The sequence below is a fragment of the Oculina patagonica genome, chromosome 11, assembly GCF_052425735.1.
Source record: "Oculina patagonica isolate OP01 chromosome 11, crgOcupat, whole genome shotgun sequence".
Taxonomy (NCBI): Eukaryota; Metazoa; Cnidaria; class Anthozoa; order Scleractinia; family Oculinidae; genus Oculina; species Oculina patagonica.
In genome coordinates, this window is record NC_135768.1 from 14,261,546 (window position 1) to 14,281,543 (window position 19,998).

General features: G+C 38.2%; 1 protein-coding gene across 1 annotated transcript; it reads left to right on the plus strand.

Moving 5' to 3' along the window:
• Nucleotides 1-919: 919 nt before the first annotated feature.
• On the plus strand, nucleotides 920-19,348 carry LOC144630850 (uncharacterized). Its single transcript, XM_078489203.1, has 6 exons — nucleotides 920-1,139; nucleotides 9,496-9,582; nucleotides 9,824-9,902; nucleotides 16,084-16,210; nucleotides 18,840-18,987; nucleotides 19,298-19,348. The coding sequence occupies exons 1-6, from the start codon at nucleotides 1,026-1,028 to the stop codon at nucleotides 19,346-19,348; spliced, it is 606 nt and encodes a 201-aa protein (XP_078345329.1). The 5' UTR covers nucleotides 920-1,025.
• The last annotated feature ends 650 nt before the right edge of the window (nucleotides 19,349-19,998 follow it).

Here is a 19,998-nt window from a genome sequence, read left to right on the forward strand (position 1 = left end):
TTTTTGGTTGGTATGGAGTTAGAAATTGAATTGCCCCAAAGGGGCGATAGTGATACCCAGGGGGCCGTACTTTAAGGGGGGTCTGGGGGTATACTCCCCCAGAAAATTTTTAAAAATGTAAATCGCAGAGAAGCAATTTCCTTCATTCTGGGCAAGCGTTTGTTGTTTTTAAGCTCTTCCCTACTCGATTAGCGTTCATCTCTACCAAAGTACAGCTGAAAGTATAACTCTTCATTCAAATTAATAAGACTTTTTCCTCAAGTTGTAGTATTTTAAAAAAAGCGTGATATTTTGTCTGAATGGCGTGGTTGCGACTGAGATTGGGCCAAAAGAGTGAGTCTCACGCCAAAAGCGTGAGACTTGGCATCTATGAAACGGGCTAACCGGAGTGCACAGTAGGCTAACCTAAGTGAAACGTAGGCTAAACGGAGTGTGTAGTAGGCTATTAAACCGGAGTGTATAGTAGGCTAACCGGGGTTTATAGTAGGCTAATCGAAGTGTAAAGTAGGCTAAACGGGGTGTATAGTACGGTAAGTGGCGGAATCCTTGAAGTTTTGCTTGTTTCGGTGATTTCGTTTCGTTTCGCTCGTTTCGGCCGTTTCGGTTGTTTCGGTCGATTCGTTTCGGTGGTTTCGTTTCGTTGTTTCGGGTTTTAGTACATGCCTGCGACACTATTTAAACCAGACTACATCGTAGACGTAGCATATCACGCGATCCGGTTTCGCGGTAAATTGTAAGGACCTGTGTATGGTTTGAACAGAATACTTTGATTGTTTATGGGTAAATTTGAATTTATTTTGATAAAAATGAAAAAAAATATGCTAGAAAAATAGTGGCTCGCAAAAAGAGGCTCGCGGCCCGTGGCTCCGGCTCGCAGGCTCGCACATTAGTAAAAATACTTTCAGTCAGTACCCGCCGTTCAATCGAGAAAACATATCCAACCGTCATGCGTGCGGAACGAAGGCGCGAGGTGCAGAGTACTTTCCTTTCGTCGTATACGTTCTGTCGATCAGGGGCGATAAAAGATGAATGAAAAGCAGGAAAAACGATCGCTCCTAAAAACGCCTGCGTGGAAGGCTATTTGGAGAATGACAGCAGCGATATTAAAGTGGCTGAAGAAGAAATTTGGACGATACAATGTAAGCCAGTATTTAAAAAATACAGTTGATTTTAGGAATTGCAGAATACCCCGCAAATGAGATTCACGGGTCGGAACTCTTTGAAGAACGAGGCAAGAAACAATAGGAACTATTGTTATTCAATAAGATGAATCTCATTTGCGGGGTATTCTGCAATTTAGCCGATTTGAGTTTACTATGGCCGCGCCGCTTTGCCAATTTCGTTGCAAAGTGTAAAGCAAACCACAAGCCTAGGGCAACCTTACTTGAAAGCATGGATAGTAAACTATCCATGTTGAATGCCCGATGGCTGATGTGAGATCTCCCAGTAAACTAATAATCATCAATGATCTTCAAGTTGTGAAAAACATATAGTTTACAGACTGATGTATGCTAACTGAACAGACCAGGAAATAGCTAACAGTCAGACTAATTATTAGCTAGTAGACATCAGGCATGACATCAAATGTGCCTGAAAATGTAAACTGAATCACTGTAGGTTAACAAAAAGTTCAAAACTCTAAATTATAATGTGAATCATTAAGTTTTAATCGCAACAATCACTTTAAACATTTTTGTGGGGGGGAAACACAACTTTGAATGTTGCTGCCAAGAAAGGCCATGTACAAGTGTTAGAGATGTTGCTGCAAAAACTAGCCAATACAGGAATGATTGGAAAACAAAATTATTATAAGATATTTGCCTTAGAGTAACTGTACATGTACATGTACCGGCCTTCACACAACAAACCATTGGCCAACTCGTGTTGGCAAACTCAAGTTGGTGTGTGTGAACGGCAAACAACTGCGGGAGGGGGGGGGGCACTCTCATATATGAGCTATACAGGTATGTGCCACTGTGAAGGGTATGGTTTTCAAGCAGTTTAGTCTGGGATAGGGTATAGAAATCAGTGAGTTTTGGTCTAAAATAGGGGATCATTTCCCGGAAAACTGATCAGTAGTATGAGGAATTTAGTCCAGAATAGGAACAGAAACTCGGAAGAGGAAGAGGCCTTCTTAAACGTAAATAAAAACATCGAGGCAAAGTTGTTGACAAATGGATTTCCTTTAAAAACACAAAAATTGACACAGTTCTGAAAACGGCAAGTCTGGGATAGGGTAGCGATTTTTGGTGTTTAGTATAGTAAAAGGGTTGCGAAATCAGCTGAACAGGGTCTAGGGAAAGGGTTTCAGAGTCCCAGTGGTACACCCCCACCCAAAAATATATGGAGTACCCCCTCCCCCAGGGCCAACTGTTGGCAGCAATAGAACTTGTCTCTATTCTCACCAACAGTTTGCCAACTTGTTTGCCAACTGTTGTTGTGTCGCTCACACACACCAACTTGAGTTTGCCAACATGAGCTTGCCAACTTTAGTTTGTCGTGTGAAGGCCGCTTAATAGTTTGAATGTTGGACTCTAGTTCAAGACTGCTGTGATCAATCCATGGCCATGGCCAATATGTTTTTAATACTAGCAGAAACCCATAAGGGTTGAAACGTGTAACGTGGGTGCACAGCGTGTGAATATTCATTTTGCTAAGTACCATATTTCATAATTTGGAAACACGAAGAGTTTGTACGCGAATGCTTTATACACGTAATGACACACGCAACATAATTTTTGGTTTTGCGGTAAGTTGCTTGATTTTCGACCTAAACGCCGTAAATTTCTCACAGAAACTAAAGAAATACATTAAGGGTATCAAAGCGAAGTTCTCCAGACTGCTCCAAGAAGATGAAACAGGAAAATTTAACCAAACTTAACTTTATTCAACCAAGTTTGTTCAAAAACAAGATTACGCCATCGAGCGCGAGCTAGCGTGCGCTGTGAATTGAATCCAAATATAGTTATTTTGATTGGTTAAATGTTTCTCGTGATTTTCCAAATATGGTACTTAGTGTAAACGAATGTGCAAACGCTTTGTACAATGTGAATCATAGGGAGTTACACATTTCAACCCGTATGGATTTCTGATACTAGTAATAGTTCTCACTAAACTGCCCCCGCCTTTTCATAATTTGTTTTACTACAATAATATAAGATTAGTGTAGTCTTTTTTCTGCCTTTAATTATTGATGCCAATGGACTACACAATTAGCTACAATTAGGCTTCTTTCTTATTGTGCCATGTACATCACAACATTGTTTGCTGCGGAATTTCTTGTTGTGTCCTAAAAAAATTCACAAGTTCAAGTTGAATACCGTATTTATTCGATATAGTGCCCTGGGCGCTTATTAAATTTTTGGACCTTGAAAGTGGGCGCTTATTCGAGGTGGGCGCTTATTCGAGGCTGGGCGCTTATTGAATTTTCACCATTTTTAGCAAGTACTACGTTTATTTTGCAAGAAAACAATATATAATAACAAAACGTGAAGATCTACCAAAGCTGAATTTCAACTGTTCATTGAAAGTTTCGAAAATACTAAGAAAACTCGGTCTTTGGGGTAGTCTCTTTGTAGTACTTTGTCAATTGCAATCTCAATGTCAATAATAATCGAGAATCCCCTTATGCACTTCATTTTTTTTTAGTGGGGTGGGCGCTGCTTTTTCGAGGCTGGGCGCTTATTAACTTTTCCTACCTACAGGGTGGGCGCTTATTCGAGGTGGGCGCTTATTTGAGGTTGGGTGCTTAATCGAATAAATACGGTATATTACCTAGCAGAAATAACACATAACACGTTGTTCGTGGTGACAAATAACACACAAGCTTATTCCCAGGCTTATAACATTCAAAATGAACTTACAATAATTAGCAGGCCACAAAGCCTAACAATTACGCAATTAACAAAAAATGGCAAATTCAATGATTCGAGAAAACAGTTTTTGATTGTTATTCAAACACTCTTTGGATCAAATAAACTGACAGTTTTTTAGCGAAATGAATGACCTTGTAAAACATGACAAAGTTCATGCTTTTGTTTATTACTCGTCATAAGATGTATACGATTTTGACTTGTTTTCACAACGTTCAGTCGCTAATTAAGATAAGAAACTCTTCGTCCCTGGATAATATGCCTGTTATGCTTTCCATGCCATTTTCGGTATCATTATCATTATCACAGTGCGACGGCTATTTTTATCCTTTGACTTCTGTTGCTCCTTTACGAGCCTTCCAGCAATCCTTTGCAAGCATTAGTTCAATCCTTTGCAAGCATTTGGGCAATATCCTTTGCAAGCCTCTGACCGAAACTGAGATTTTTTCTGGTACCGTTTACTGAATGCACACATTTTACCTACCTACGCGGGGACTTCTAAGGTGCCTCCTCGGGTTCTGGCCTCTGGGCCGGACCCCTGCGTGGGGGCAATTATGTTCTATGTGGTGAGGTGTTACTAAAAATACCGGTAAGTGCCTCTCCTTATATTAGCCCTGCAGAAATTATATTTAAATCTACATCATTCTATGAGGGGGAGTCTTGCAAAGGGAGGCATACTCCCAACACTGCAAGACAAAAGGAAGAAGCCAGTCTATAGGAACTGAAATTGTTTAAAGTGCTACTATGATCAAATTTTGATTTTCAGTTTTTTACATTGTCGTAAACATTATTAGACTTTCTTACTCACCTTGCCAAATTTCAATCTATTACGAACATCAGAAGTCGTTTTATTATAGCATTTATTCCATAGAATTTACGGCCGCCATTAATCAACCTTGTTCCAAGGCTTGGTTGCAAATTGGGAGAAAATGACGTCAAAGGCTAAAATACCTCACGGGTTGAAATTAGAATAACAATCAGCGTAGAAAATTGCACGAAAAACAAGTCCAAAGTTTTTGTTGCTTTTCGCGTGAGTTTCAATACATATTGTTATTATAATTTCAACCCATGAGGTATTTTGGAGCCTTTGATGTCATTTTCTCCCTATTCGCAACCAAGCCTTGGAACAAGGTTGTTTAATGGCGGCCGTAAATTATCGGAAATAAACGTTAAAATAAAACGACTTCTGATGTTCGTAATGGATTAAAAATTGACAAAGTGAGTAAGAAAGTCTTATTGTACACGAAAATGTAAAAAAATGGAAATCGAAAATTTGATCATAGGGGCACTTTAAGGGCAACCTGAGAAACTGTTGAGAGAGGCAGAAACCTGTGATGGACTAGCAAGATGCATTCAGGGGGATCAAGTTACAGAACTCTTTATTAGTTACTTCATGCTGCAGAAATTGGAGAAAAGCATTAATTAGCATTATTATTCATTCAAAATATTTCTCTGTTTCTGATTGGCTTTCGATCCCTGGTTAATTCCAGCTAACCGGCTAGCGCCGACCAAATTTGGAAGAAATTCCAATTACTGGATGATTGACATCATTAAAATGACGACAATCATTCAATATAAAAAATTAATGGATCACAACCTCGTTCCCAAGTATGATTAACAGATCACAACCTCGTTCCCAAGAACCGCTGACGTCACACGACTGAACGGCTTTGCTGCCGAGCAGGTTGAAAGCGCGAAAATGGCTGCTAGATTTGAGCATTACGGAGAGGTAAAACTTTAAAGTTATTAGAAGACAAGGAAAGTCAAAACACAGAAAAAGCAACGAAGGGGAGTCGATCGATTTTGAAAGCATATCTTCAAGAGGAAAAGATTCTGATCCAGCCACAGCGGAGGACTTGGAGCGGTTTTATGAAAATTCTACGTCAAAGTAAGCAAGAACGATGGAAACCTGTACTCGAAAACATCACTTTGTGTCATAAGATCTAGCTTCCATAGACACTTCAAGCAAGTGCTAAATATCGACATTTTAAAGGACAAGAAATTTAATGAATTTCAGTAGAATGATTCATCCAATCTAAGATATTTAAACACTAAATTTTCGGTGGCCTCTATCCACCTTCATCAGAGTATTGAAAATGAGTTCGTTAAAATATTAGCACGCGCTAGGCATGTTTGAATACGCCATCCAATCTTTAATTTCTTAACAGTGGAGTGTAAGCGCGCGGAAGGGGTTTCCTTTCGTTAACCGCGTTGGAATTCACCGTAGAGTGCCACGACTCTAGGAACAGTCTCTTGGTGTAACTTGAGATTCCTCGTTCAAGGATCGTGGCGTTTGGCATGGTTTGAAAGCCGTGCGGATGTTGAATTTACCATCGAATGAAAGCCTCAGAAGCGCAGAGACGAAACGTGTGGCTAAAGACCTAAGGGCAAATGGGTACCCAGACAGGCTTTTGCAAAAGTGCCTTACAGTCAACTCTCGGCCTGAACGTACGCAAGAAAGACCTGTGAACTTTGCCAGCATACCGTACGTACGCGGTGCCAAAAGATCGGCCACAAGAACACCAAAGAAGAGGAATCATCTATAAGGTCAGATGCAATGACTGCGCGTTTACTTACATTGGAGAAAGTAAGCGCTCTTGGAGCTCACGCGGAGCCGAACACGATCCCGGCCGCGCTTGTAATGGAGAGTCAGCAATTAAGCAACACGCGGAATCAACCGAGCATGACATCCACCCAAGAAATGCCACGATCCTTGAACGAGGAATCTCAAGTTACACCAAGAGACTGTTCCTAGAGTCGTGGCACTCTACGGTGGATTCCAACGCGGTTAACGAAAGGAAACCCATTCCGCGCGCTTACACTCCACTGTTAAGAAATTAAAGATTGGATGGCGTATTCAAACATGCCTTGCGCGTGCTAATATTTTATTGAACTCATTTTCAATACTCTGATGAAGGTGGATAGAGGCCACCGAAAATTTAGTGTTTAAATATCTTAGATCGGATGAATCATTCTACTGAAATTAAGTCTACCGATCGCCACAGACAAAGTAAATTTAATGAAGGTAACCAAGTTTTTGAAGTTTAAATCAAATTTAAAAGCAAACGTTGTTGTGTATTTGTGTACTTTGCCTACTGTCAAAACCCTATAAAATTCATTTTGTGCATTTGGAGCTCTGGAAATATTTTGAATGAATAATAAAACAATTATTGAATTCGGCTTTTGTATGATGTGAAGAATTATGCAGATCTCAGAGGGTGTTATCCGCCGAAGCTGAAGGCTGAGGCGGATAACACCCTCCTTAATTGATCTGCATAATTCTTCATATCGTACTTAGCCTCATCCAATTATTGCTAATTGAATCATGAGCCTTTTGGCTTCTTCAATCCTCACAATATATAGAACAGACTTTATCAATAGAAAGCTTCAGGGTTCGGATTTTATTTTTAATTTCAAGTAACAAATTATTCAATTAGCATACGCAGGTAAAGACAGATCTAAGAGAGTTGGATGAACAGTTCTAAGACACATGTCAGTTGCTGATCTACAATGTGTTGTTCCAGAAAATATCCATTCCCCTCCCAAGGAAGGTTTTAAGTTTGAATCCCCCCACCCCTCCAGTTAAGCTCCATACTCTCCTTTAAAAATTTTCAAGACCCCCACCTCCTCAGATATTTTCTGGAACTGCACAATGCAAAATCGAAAAAGAACTCAACATGAACTGGTGAGCACTTTCCATGAATGATAATAACAAGTGCTTATAAAATACTTCTTTTTAATAGGACAAAAACACCCCTCTTCACTTGGCTGCTGAAAGGCAAAGTCAATGGTGGCCGTTGCCATGTTGTTAAATTCTGGTGCAGCCTCTACAGTGGATGTTAAAAATGGGGAGAGTTGAAAACACTGACCCCCGATCCGTGGACTACCCACTGACCCCCCACTCCACGGATCACCTATGGACTACTCCGCGGACTACCCCCACGGACTACCCCTACGGAGTACCCTATAAAATGAAACAAATTTATGTTTACGGGGAAAAGAGACAGGAGAAACCTACCTGTGCCACTTGCACGATCGATCAATACAGCCGCCATCTTGTTTCCCTCGATCCAGTCCTTCTTGTTACAAACTCAAATGGGACTTCATCGGCTAGTACTAAAACCAGGAACACCGGAACGCCAGAACACCAGAACGCCGGAATACTAAAACCCGGAACAGATAAAATATATCGTGTAACCCTTACAAATATAAAGAGCTAACCGTAAACAGGCTAACCGAAGTACATAGTAGGCTAACCGAGGTGAATAGTAGGCTAACCGGAGTGAATAGAAGGCTAACCGCAGTGCATAGTAGGCTTACTATTCACTCCAGTTAGCCTACTATTCACCTCGGTTAGCCTACTATGTACTTCGGTTAGCTCTTTATATTTGTAAGGGTTACATGATATATTTTATCTGTTCTGGGTTTTAGTATTCCGGCGTTGTGGCATTCCGGCATTCCTGGTTTTAGTACTAGCCGATGAAGTCCCATTTGAGTTTGTAACAAGAAGGACTGGATGGAGGGAAACAAGATGGCGGCTGTTTTGATCGATCGTGCAAGTGGCACAGGTAGGTTTCTCCTGTCTCTTTTCCTCGTAAACATAAATTTGTTTCATTTTATAGGGTACTCCGTAGGGGTAGTCCGTGGGGGGTAGTCCGTGGGGGTAGTCCGTAGGTGATCCGCGGAGTGGGGGGTCAGTGGGTAGTCCGCGGATCAGGGGTCAGTGTTTTCAACTCTCCCGTTAATTATAGGGTACTCCGTAGGGGTAGTCCGTGGGGGTAGTCCGTGGAGTAGTCCGTAGGTGATCCGCGGAGTGGGGGGTCAGTGGGTAGTCCGCGGATCAGGGGTCAGTGTTTTCAACTCTCCCGTTAAAAATGAGGTGCAGCAAAATTCACAACTTAATTTTAACACTGTGAATTTCTATACATTAATTTAGATGGTGCAGTGGATTTCTGATTTCTCCAACCATCGATTTCATAAACTTCCTGATATAAACTCAAACCAAAAGTCATTTCTGCTTCCCTCAGTCAAAAACTGCAATTTTATCCTTAAATTTCTCAAACCATTTTTTGTTTTCCTTGGAGGCCTGGTTCAAAAAATCGGGATTCTACTGTACATGTATATTATACTTCCAAGCCCAAATAAGCCATCTTAATATATTCCTAGAAATTTGTGCTATTGACTTACTGTATTTACTGGAAAAAGTGCTGCTGTGATTATTAAATATTTTGAACCTCAAATGTGGCACTTCTTCGTTGGCGGCCCTTATTTGAGGGCAGCACTTACAATAAATTATTTTGTATTAACTTTTTTGTCCCAAATGCATTGCTTATTCAAGGGGTGGCTTTTTCTTGAGTAAATACAATATACATTCTTTGCTCTTAGTACCCCAAATGTCCATTATATTAGCCAGGGGTTACCTTCAGTGTAACCAATTTTTCAATGTGTTGATGTTAAAATGCAACTACCAGCCAAAAATTCTTTAATTTATGATTGATGTTAATTAGTGTCTGGATGAGGCATTTTTTTTATAATACAATATAACTGTATTTTGTGTTGACTGATCAAGCTATATTATTTTTAATTTATGATCGATGTATTGATTATTTTTGTGGTGTCACAGAATGGCCAAACTGCAATTAAGCTGGCAAAAGATGATGGAGACAAAGAACTCATGAAAATTCTGGAAATCCCTCAAAAAGTAGAGGAGGTCAGTGTGTTCAATAAAATTTAAAACTTGCCTTTAGCTTAATGCTTCTGTCCCTTTTTTTTACAAATATTCTCCTTTTGAGAATTTTGCTTCGGAACAAGACATTTCCAGAGCTGTATGTCTGATCAGTTGCTGCATTCTAATGACCCACGTTCTTGAATTTGGCACGGATTTAGTGTAAAGCTATGTACGAAGCAGCTCGTTTTTAAACAGAGATATAGTGCTTGCTTATCCATTTCAGTTGTTCCAGGATAAGGCCAAGCCAACTAGCCCTATGACTGTGTTTGGAGGAGGTCGTTCTGTAGAGGCAGATAAAAGTTGTAAGTAATTCCTTGGCCTGTGTTGAAAAAATATTACATATCTAGCACTATTCTTACTACCGGTAATTTTCGCGATTTTCGCCATTTCAAAGTAATCACTAAATTTAGTCTGCGCGAAAAAAAACATTGCGCGAAATTTAATGCAAAAAAATATAAAATAAATCAAAACAGCCAAAATTATTTAATGTTTTGAACTGCAACTATCTTCCTTTGAAAATATCTTTCCGTCTTGGTTTTGAATAGCACCCTTCCTCTGATTACTGTTTCGAGCTTGTAAATCGGCCAAAACCTCTTTAGTACAGTCACCAAAGTCTCTGTTTGAAGGCTCCTTGTCGCTACATTGAGCCAGAATTTTTTATAATTATTTCCTGCAGTTCTTTAGTCTTTGATGACTTATCCACAAAACACTGACAAAATCGCGAACTTTAATACACTTTAACTCAAATTTTTCTTGCAATTGTGATAATTAATACTCGCAATTTAATTTGGCTCTTGAATTTTCGCGAAATTAAGTACGCACGAAAATTAGTAAGAAATAATAAATAAATACTTAAGGAAAGTTCAAATCCCATCTATATCAAAGGTTCTTCACCATATTTTTTGGATTAAACGCCGCAGCGTTAATTAAATTTTTTGTGATTCGAGTGCGGGGTTTATTTGAGGGAGATGTTTATACGAGGGCGGTGTTTATTTAAAATTCAATTTAATTCATGCTAACAGTACTGTGGTAACTGAACATTTGAATTTTAGAAACAGAAAAATGTTTAGTGCTTGTCTGAAAAGGCATTTTCAATATCTTAAAACATTGTTACAATCAAGAAAAATATTTCTTTTGAGGCTTGCTCAGACTTGATTACTACATTGCATTTGCTTTTTGACTCTATTATTGGAATAAACGCCGCATCATGAGGACGGGGTTTATCAATATTACTGTCCTAATGTGCGGCATTTCTTTTGCATCATGTGACTTTCATTTCCTCACAAGGATCAAATGTCCTGAAGGTATTTAGAATAGAGGGCTGACAGTATAAAGGGGCACTCTTATGTCTTCAAAAAGTCACAACCCACACTAAGCCAGACATGACATTTACATCAATTGAAAGTAATACCAATGGTCCAGATTTGTTAAGAACTACTAAAAAGAGGGGGCACTGAAGCTGTTAAAGGGTTTTATCTTGAGATTCATATGTGGGAGGTATTGATCATCTCAAATTGAAAGTTGGGTAGACATTCTTAAATTCTGCCCTTGCGTCTCAGAAAAAAAGGCTACAGTTTGCCCTCCTCCCAACAATGCACTCCATATCTTTATCTTGGTGTTCTAGGTGCATTTCTTGTGTGAGTGAAGGTACCGGCCTTGTCATAATTTTAGCATCATTTCGACGAAAAATGTAGCAAAATCCCTGTGATAGTGCCCCTTCAAGGTGGCTCCGTATTTCCTGGTGCACTCATCTATGTCAAACTTCGTGTTATGGCTTTTTTGGTTTTGACGCGATGGCTATAAAATTTTGGGAAAAATTCCGCCTATCATTCAGTAATAAAATAATTTGATTTCACTCGAGAAAAATAGTTTAAATTTATTCATTTGGCATTTACCGGTAACAGGACTCCACTTTTTGGACAAAATGGCATCAGTAATTTGATATATTTTTGCTAAATTTCTGGAATCATCGTATATTGACTTTATACATAACATAACCATTTTTGAGTTATTTTTTCAAAAATAACCTCTAAGCCGGCATGATAGACCGTGTACTAGTCAGTTATTCACAGTCAGTCAGTCAGTCAGTCAGTCAGTGAAGTATGTTTGTTTGTCACACCAATCAGGTTTCAGGTACTATCAGAACCAATCAAATAAGCTCAAATTGTAGTTTATAAAGGGGAAGCAATCTGACACAGCTGTAGTGAGCGATTTCTGCTGTTCGAAGATTTCAGACTGTAGGAGGCGAAATTGGTGAGTTGTGAATTAACCCTGAATTAAAAACGTGTTTTTCGTAACACTCGCCAGCTTACAACGCACACGCCTGATCAGCAAAAGGCCCAACACAAAATTGTTATTCGTCTTATTCGAGCATTCATTTTGAAAAAGATTTCCTGACCGTAGTAAAAATTACATAAAGCATTTGCACAAAGCAGATTTAAAGAATAATGTTGTCATTATGATGTTAATACTGTGGGTATATTTACAAAGAGTCGAAGAAATGGAAAGGAATCTTCTTTAGATTCCTAAATATTACTGAAGACTCTGTGGCGCCAACTGCAAACCGCAGTTTATTTAATTAGTCTCTTGAGCATCTTGCTCAATTCACCAATTCAGAAGTGGTGTTTGTGGTTATATATAAGTCTCTCAAGCATCTTCCTCAATTCACTGATTCAGAATTAACTCTCAGGCAAGTAGCGTTTATGTTTATACCTTTAATACAATTCTCGTTGAGACATAAAATTAACCGGTATGGGTTTTAAATTTGAATGGCTCTGCTGTTAAAATCAACTAGGGTCGATAGTGGCAACAGTATTCGAGCATGTTGTTTCGTGACAATTTGATAACTAAAATAATATTTATTAGTTCTTGTTTGTTGAATGAAAATTTACGTTTTGAGATCTTTTGAAAGAACCAAAATCTTTTGTTGAAACAGTTCTGACAGGAATCAAATACTCCAGGTGTACTGTGCTAAAGAACTTTCCTGAAGAGATGGTTTTTGATTTGATTCGTTATTACTTCGTTTATTACTTTGTTTATTACTTTTCGTTCAATGACTATTGAGCGTGTTAAATGAAGATGTGGCTTTTTCGAGAAAATCAAAAGTATCATGCTACAGTGTTTGGCAAAAAGTTGTGCAGCTTGAGTAAAGAGGCGTCTTCCTTTGGTGATAGTAACAATACCCCTTCTTTGTGAGATGGTAAGTTCGTTTTTCTCATAGGCCTCGTTTAAGCATGCCAGAAGATTCTTGGCTAGTAGGTTGTTTAAAAATTTGTAGAATTCCACGGTGAATCCATCTTCACCTGGCGACTTAGATTTTGGAAAGATTCTAGTACATTTACACTCTTCTTAGCTTAGAGGACCTTCCTAGTTATGTCGATCTTCATCTGAAAGTTTTGGGATTTGCAGATGCTGTGTTTTCATCTTGAGAGAATGTTTTCACTGATGTGTACAAGTCAAATAAGCTTCGATTTGGTTGAGGATCTGTAAGTTTATCATTGATTGTTGTGGATTCATCTTCTAGGCGAAGTTCCCTAATGATCTTTTTATTATAATTTCTTTTTTCTAAATTGAAAAAGTATTTTGTTGGGCGTTCGCCCTGTAGGTCACCCAATGACATTTCGTTCTGAACATCGCTTGCTTCCCTTTATTTTCTTATAGAGACTGAAGTTCGGATTTAATGTTGTCGTTGTGTAGCATTAGAGTTGATTAATATCCGTCGAGCTGGTGTCTAATTTCTTCTGCCCGATCTCTGGATACTTTTGCTTTATATTTCGTATACAAGGTAGTCGCATTCCTAATTTCCATTTTGATTAGCTCCCACAGTAGGCCCTTGTTTGTTACTTGACAGAAATATTTTACGGTGTTTAAATAATTAAGTATCATGAGCCCACTGTATTCTTCACCTTTAAAAGAGTGTTATTGAATTTCCAGAGCCGGGTACCCTTCGGGTTTCGCATGACCAAAGCAAAGATATGTAAATTGCTTTGTGGTCGGGTGCAATTGATGGATAAATTTCTGTGTTTTTTTTTTCACTTTTTGATAGGTTTTTTGACAAAAGAAAGTAGACTATCCTAGATTTCATTCCTATTGCTTTTTATTCATACGTAAATTTACGTAGCCTTTGGTGCATGGTGTACAGCTCTCTGGATGTCTATAAGATCAAACAAAATCTTTCAAGAACAAAAAAATACTCCTTCCCTTAATCTGATCTCATATCCCTCGAACATTTAGCAATAAAATAACAGATGTTTGCAAAGTTAATAAGAGACATACAAAAAAAAATAAAAAAAGAGCTACAATAAGTGGTTTATGATATCGATAACAAATGAACAACAACAAAAAAGAAACTTACTATTACACACAAGCGAATTTGAAAAAAAAGTACCAAAAACAAATGATTGAGTATTCCTTCAGTACATCCAATCTGTCGGTATTTCGTTTCATTGTAATGTTGTACCTTTCTTGATCCGTTCGACGTAATTGGTAATTAAATGTTTGCATTGTGGCAAATACTATAACTTTTATAAGTCTTCCTTTTTATAGATTCTTAATGGGGTTCCTTCTGGTGAGGTTTTACGATAATCTTTCCATCAATCGACCAGGCAGTGATAATTAGTTATTAGGTTTCAGTAAACCTAAGGTTTTTCAGTTTACATAACAATGTTTCAGGAGAATCGTTGGAGCAGAAGTACAGAAATATTTAGGTCGTGTAAATTTAACTCTAACATTCTATTGAAAGTTTCTTTTATACTTGCATGAAGCTTGTTGATGAAACAAGCCACAAACCCAAATTTTTGTGAGAAGCCTCTCCAAATACCTGTATGCTTGCTTTATCGGAGTGCCAAGCTGATTGCCGGCTGGCTTTGTCAACATTATAAAATGCTTGAAAACCTTCTGTAACCTCTAAAGTTGCATTTTGCAACATTTTTCGAAAATTATTCCGCGGTTTTGTGTCAAACTCCTTCAACACATATTTCAATGTACTGCAATAGATCTGTTTCAATTATTTTTTGCTGCTATGCTGTGAATTGGAGTAATTATGTTGGGATTGAATTACATGTAGCTACTCCGTGACTGATCTCTGGCGAGGCAGACGTAGCAGTTTTGTTTGTACGATTACAAATAATGACACCTTTTGTTTGTCTAACAAATATGAAAGTGACCCGCTCTTGTGCTTTGATTATATTAACACCTGGCATCCGAATATACGTTTTACTATGGAAGGGGAAGTTGACAGGAAATTATGAATACAAAATGAGCATACATGTGCATCATTTAGTCCAAGAATTCACACCTTCATAAGGGGGCATCAGTGATATGCGCACCGACCACTTCAGGTTTAGGGGAGGATCAAAGAATTTGCAAAAATATAGTTTCCATGATTCACCGATTCTTTTAATCCACAAGAATTTATGCAGCAACTTTCCCCAAAAAGCTAACTGTGCCAAAAAGTGAGTGTTATAAGTAGGCCTGCAATGTGTACACTGGTGTGTGCGATGCTTGTCAAAAATGTGAGAAAACTTCAGAAAATGTCAGTGGTGCCCAATGCAACAACCTTTCTAGGATTGAGAACAAGTTTAAGTGATATGGTCATTGACACATTTGTCAAGGTTAAATAACATGTCACAATCAGCCTATAAGTATATACAGTGTGTTTGTAATAACTCCCTGCCTCAAATAAATGCCCCGGAATGAATGGTAAATAGTCCATCAGCTGAGATCCAAAAATTTGGGTTTATGGCTCACTTAATTGCAGAGAACAGCCAAAACATGTCTTTTATTATTCCATGACTACTAAGCGTCAAAAAAAAAAAATGATAGCAAGAATGGAACGGTAGTTTCACTTTGTAAATCGAATTTTAAATTTGACCCTCAAACCTTATTTTGGCAGCCATCGTGGATTTTTGCGGAAGGCTTCAAAGTTACTTGTATTCATTTAATGGAACGTGAACACATGGTTAACAGTAAAACACATCTTTCTGTGACTTGAAGCCTAAGAAAAGCTGTTTTTAAGCCAACAGAATGTCCAGTAGCAATCTGAATTGTAGCCACTCATGGGATATTTTCGTGGTAATTACTCGAAATCATTGTATTAAGCTAGTATTTATTTTAATATTGTCCTGGGTTTTTATATGTTCTTATCAGATTAAATTTAGATACCGGTATACAGTTAACTATAAAGATTAGCGAAAAAACAGAACGACGTTTCGGTGTCATCTTGGCACCATTGACAAGTAAAAAATGTGACAAAAAGGAACTAATTTATACTAAAAGCTGACAATTATATTCATCGGATAGCCATCAGAGCAGTTTGATTTTTATTTCCTTTTGTTTCAGATTTTGATAATGAATATAAGACAATGAAAATTAAAATTAAAATGGTTTAAACAATTTTAAACCAACCATAAATTTAAACCACAACATAAATATAATTTATTATCTATATTATATTTTTATACATTATATTGATCTATCTTTTAGTGTTGTCAGTTCAAGTTTATGCAGATCAACAAACCATCAAGAAACAAAACTTGATTACTGTCAGTGGTGGCAAAGTTGCCATAGGACCTGAAAGTCAAGTGGTCAATGAACAATATGCAACTACTAGGTAAGTGTCTAACGTAACTCTAATTTCCATAAAGCTGGCCACACACTAGAGCATGTAGCTGAGTTAACCACCTTGCACGCACACTTGCTCCACAAATTCCTCTCGAGTACTTAAAATTTTCATAAGAAGTTTACCTCGTGAGGCGATAAAGAAAATAACCATTAGTTTGATAATTTTTGCCTCAAGAGGAAAATTCTCATAGTCTGCAGGCATCATGAGCTACTACAATGAGCGCCAAAAGTGTTGAGACAGTCGGCACTTTTTGAGTACCTTGGACAAATTTTACCCCTCACCCCTTCAATATAACCCCCTCCCCCCGAAACAATGTTGTATTTGCTATCTGCAGGACTTGCCTCGTTTGAGTACAACATTGAAAAGGGGGGAGGGGGAGTGGTTCAGAAGCGGCAGCAAATTAAAGGTGAAAAAACGGGAATTTTAAATTAGTATCAATTTCATCCAACTGTCTCAAGGACTTTTGACGCCCATTGTCTGAAAGGGAAAACTAGCTTTTTGCAATAATTATAAGTGCAAACTAAGAATCCATGGAAATACAATGTTTCGTGGACTAAGACGCATTTTTCTGATATATAACATAACGGGTTACCACGGGTAACCACGGGTAACCAAACAAATTAAAAGGAATAATAGTATCTTGTTTCTCAATTATTTTGGTTACCCGTGGTTACCCGTTCATTTCGAGAAAAGAGGCCGTTTTTCACGTTATTGACAAGCTGTTTGTTGAACAATCACGGACAGTTGCGATTCCATTCAATTGCAAGCATTTTTACGTGATTAAATGAATAATATCGTCAATAATAACGTGAAAAGCCGTCAGAGTCACGGGCATGTGACGTTTTACGTAGTTGCGTGACACCGTCACACAAGGCGATCGTAGGTTCTAAAATGCGCGAAAATAATCGGCGGAAAGTAATATATATTTGATATTTGTACACTGTCCATTGTTTACAATTATTTGATCCATTGTCTTGTTCATACTTGCAATTATTCTGGAAATTACGCCTTTATCTAGAGACTTCACGGTATCGGAGATGCGTCCTCAAAACAGATCAAAGGTTATGAAAGTTATATGTTCTTCTTTAGTGCATCGTCATGTAATTAGGCTTACCATGTTAAAAATACTTCTTCTTTAGCTAAGAGATACGCAATACGTCCTGTCCACAAGCTGTCATCGCATTCAAGTTTGATCTTTCGTGCAATTTGTAGAATCTTTTTCACATTCCGCTCTGTAAATAGTCCTTTTTGCCGTGCTTCGAGGAACTTATACCATTTGCTACGCCAAAACATTGTCCTGTTCTGAACGAAACGTGCCTTGCGCTGGCGCCTGCTTACCGCATTAGTTTCTAGACAGTAAATCGACCCATCCCATTCCTTAACCTTGGGATTTTTCTAAGAATGGACCCCGGGGGGGGGGGGTACTCCATATAATGGCCTATACGGGGAGGCTCCGCCCGAAAGGGGTACCTTTTTCAGGCTTCAGGTATATAAAAGGGTAGGGATTTCACAAGTTTAGGTATATGAAAGGGTATGTAAATCCGTCATTTAGGTTTTTAAAAGGGCCTTGAATTAAAATATTTCGAACAGACGCACTTTATGGCTGTATTATTTTAATTTATAAAGCGCAACATGAAAATGACAAGAAAACGTCCTGTCTATGCCACGTCTTTTAGGTATATGAAAGGGGTACCTTTTTTCAGTAAAAGGTATACGAAAGGGGTACAATTTCTGTGAAAATGGTATATAAAAGGGTAAGGGGTTAGAGCTTGGGGCGGAGCCTCCCCGTATAAAACTTTTTTGAGTGCCCCCGCCCCCCGGGGAATGGACCGCTTTTCCCGGGAACATAGTTTTTGGTGGCGTCCGATAGCTTTCTTCGTCACGCACACTCGATTTTTTTCCTCTGCTCTTAGCAGCTTTAAGATGCGATACAAAAAACCCGAGATATTTATGGTTGTTGCATAATTTATTTGGCACCTAATCCTATTAATTTCTTTGCAAAGCAGACATACGCACGTGTTTCAACACAAATTCTAGCCTTAAAAACCATTTGGCCTTGTTTATGCGCAGGCCTAGCCGATTTGTGACGTCATCACAAAATTACAATAATCACGATATTTACACGCTAATTAATCTTACGTAATGCAGCGCAGTACCAATGTGATCACCTGATTCTAAAGAAAAATATATGTTTGTGTCCATGTTATGTAGTTTCTTATTTTCAAGATATACAGAAAATTCACCTTCAGACAATGAGCGCCAAAAGTGTTGAGACAGTCGGCACTTTTTGAGTACCTTGGACAAATTTTACCCCTCACCCCTTCCCTTGAGGAACAGTATTAGTGACTGTACAATAGTACAGCTGTACATGCATGTTTACTTTGATAATAAATTTGCAATTGAGCCTGCCAGCTTGAATCATAACAAACACAAGTAATGCAATGAACCAATCCAAATTCAACGCAAAAACATGCCAAGTCATGAGTGGTTTTGGTTTGCTTTCAATTGGTTGAAAAATAAAACATTTTTGCTCTGATTGTTCAGCAAAATAATGCTCCAAAAAACGATATTTCCGGTTAACACTGAAATATTCCCTTGATGTTTTTATTTTTATCAGTTCTTTACCACTTCAATTCCCATTTCCTCTTCGATCTGAAGAATCGCTCATGGAGAAAGCAATTGCGTCATTGCCCCATCCTTTTCCTGCAGTAGCTCCTGAAGTGACTCAAAAACCTGGCGAAGAGCTTTGTAACTCTCTATACCCCGTGAGTATTCAAACAAAAATAAAACTGAAAGCCATTCAACATTTCTTAAAATAATAGAGTACCTTAAAAGGCTGGACCTTCCAAATCGCCCAGTTGTGAAAGAGCAACCGAAATAATGGGCTCTGCTCTGATACTGGAGCTGTGGAAAAAACAGCAACCAGAACTGTTGGATCATGGAAATATTAAATTTAGAAGAGCATTGTTTGTAAGCAGTAACTTAGTGACCTATCAACCAATGTAAAGAAAAAAAATGAATCAAAATAATAATAAAAAGGCCATTTTAATTGATCTATACTGAAATTCATTGCAGTTTTTTCAAGTGGTCACCACGCAGCCTCCACCATCTGGTGAGTCATTATGACGTGTAGATAAGTCATTAGTCAAAAGTAAAATTCACTTAATAATTACATTGAATTTATCGATTGTTTAATCAATATGTGATCGATTGCTATCAGCAACAATGGCAATCGATAAAAATCAATTTCCCTTCATCGAATAGGTTCTTGATTCACAATATCAGGGTCGTAACCAGGTTTATTTTTTCATCGCTGATCCAAATTTTAGCTCTACATTTTGATTTCTGATCCCCAAAATGTGGCAACATTTGATCACTGATTCCATTCTGATTCTTTCTGATTGGCCGATCCGGATCCCATGACATGTTATGACTTGTGACTCGGGATCCCGGGTCCATGATCCCGATCCCGAGGCTGTGATCCCTGATCCCATATACCTTGGTACGACCATGAGAATATCAACCAATTATTTGGCATCTTTTGTTATCGATTGATATCAGTCTTTTATCATTGATTATCTATTTCCTTGATTGGTCAGGCCGGGTTAATTTACAACCCTCTTGACATCTAAAGTACACCCAAATGTTAAAATTGTGAAATTTAACTAAACTCAATTATTTAACTAAACTCAATTAAACAAAATACGGCAGTCTTTTTAACCAGAATGATAGGGCTGGATAGATGGATGCTAGGTGCATTTCTTGATCAACATGGT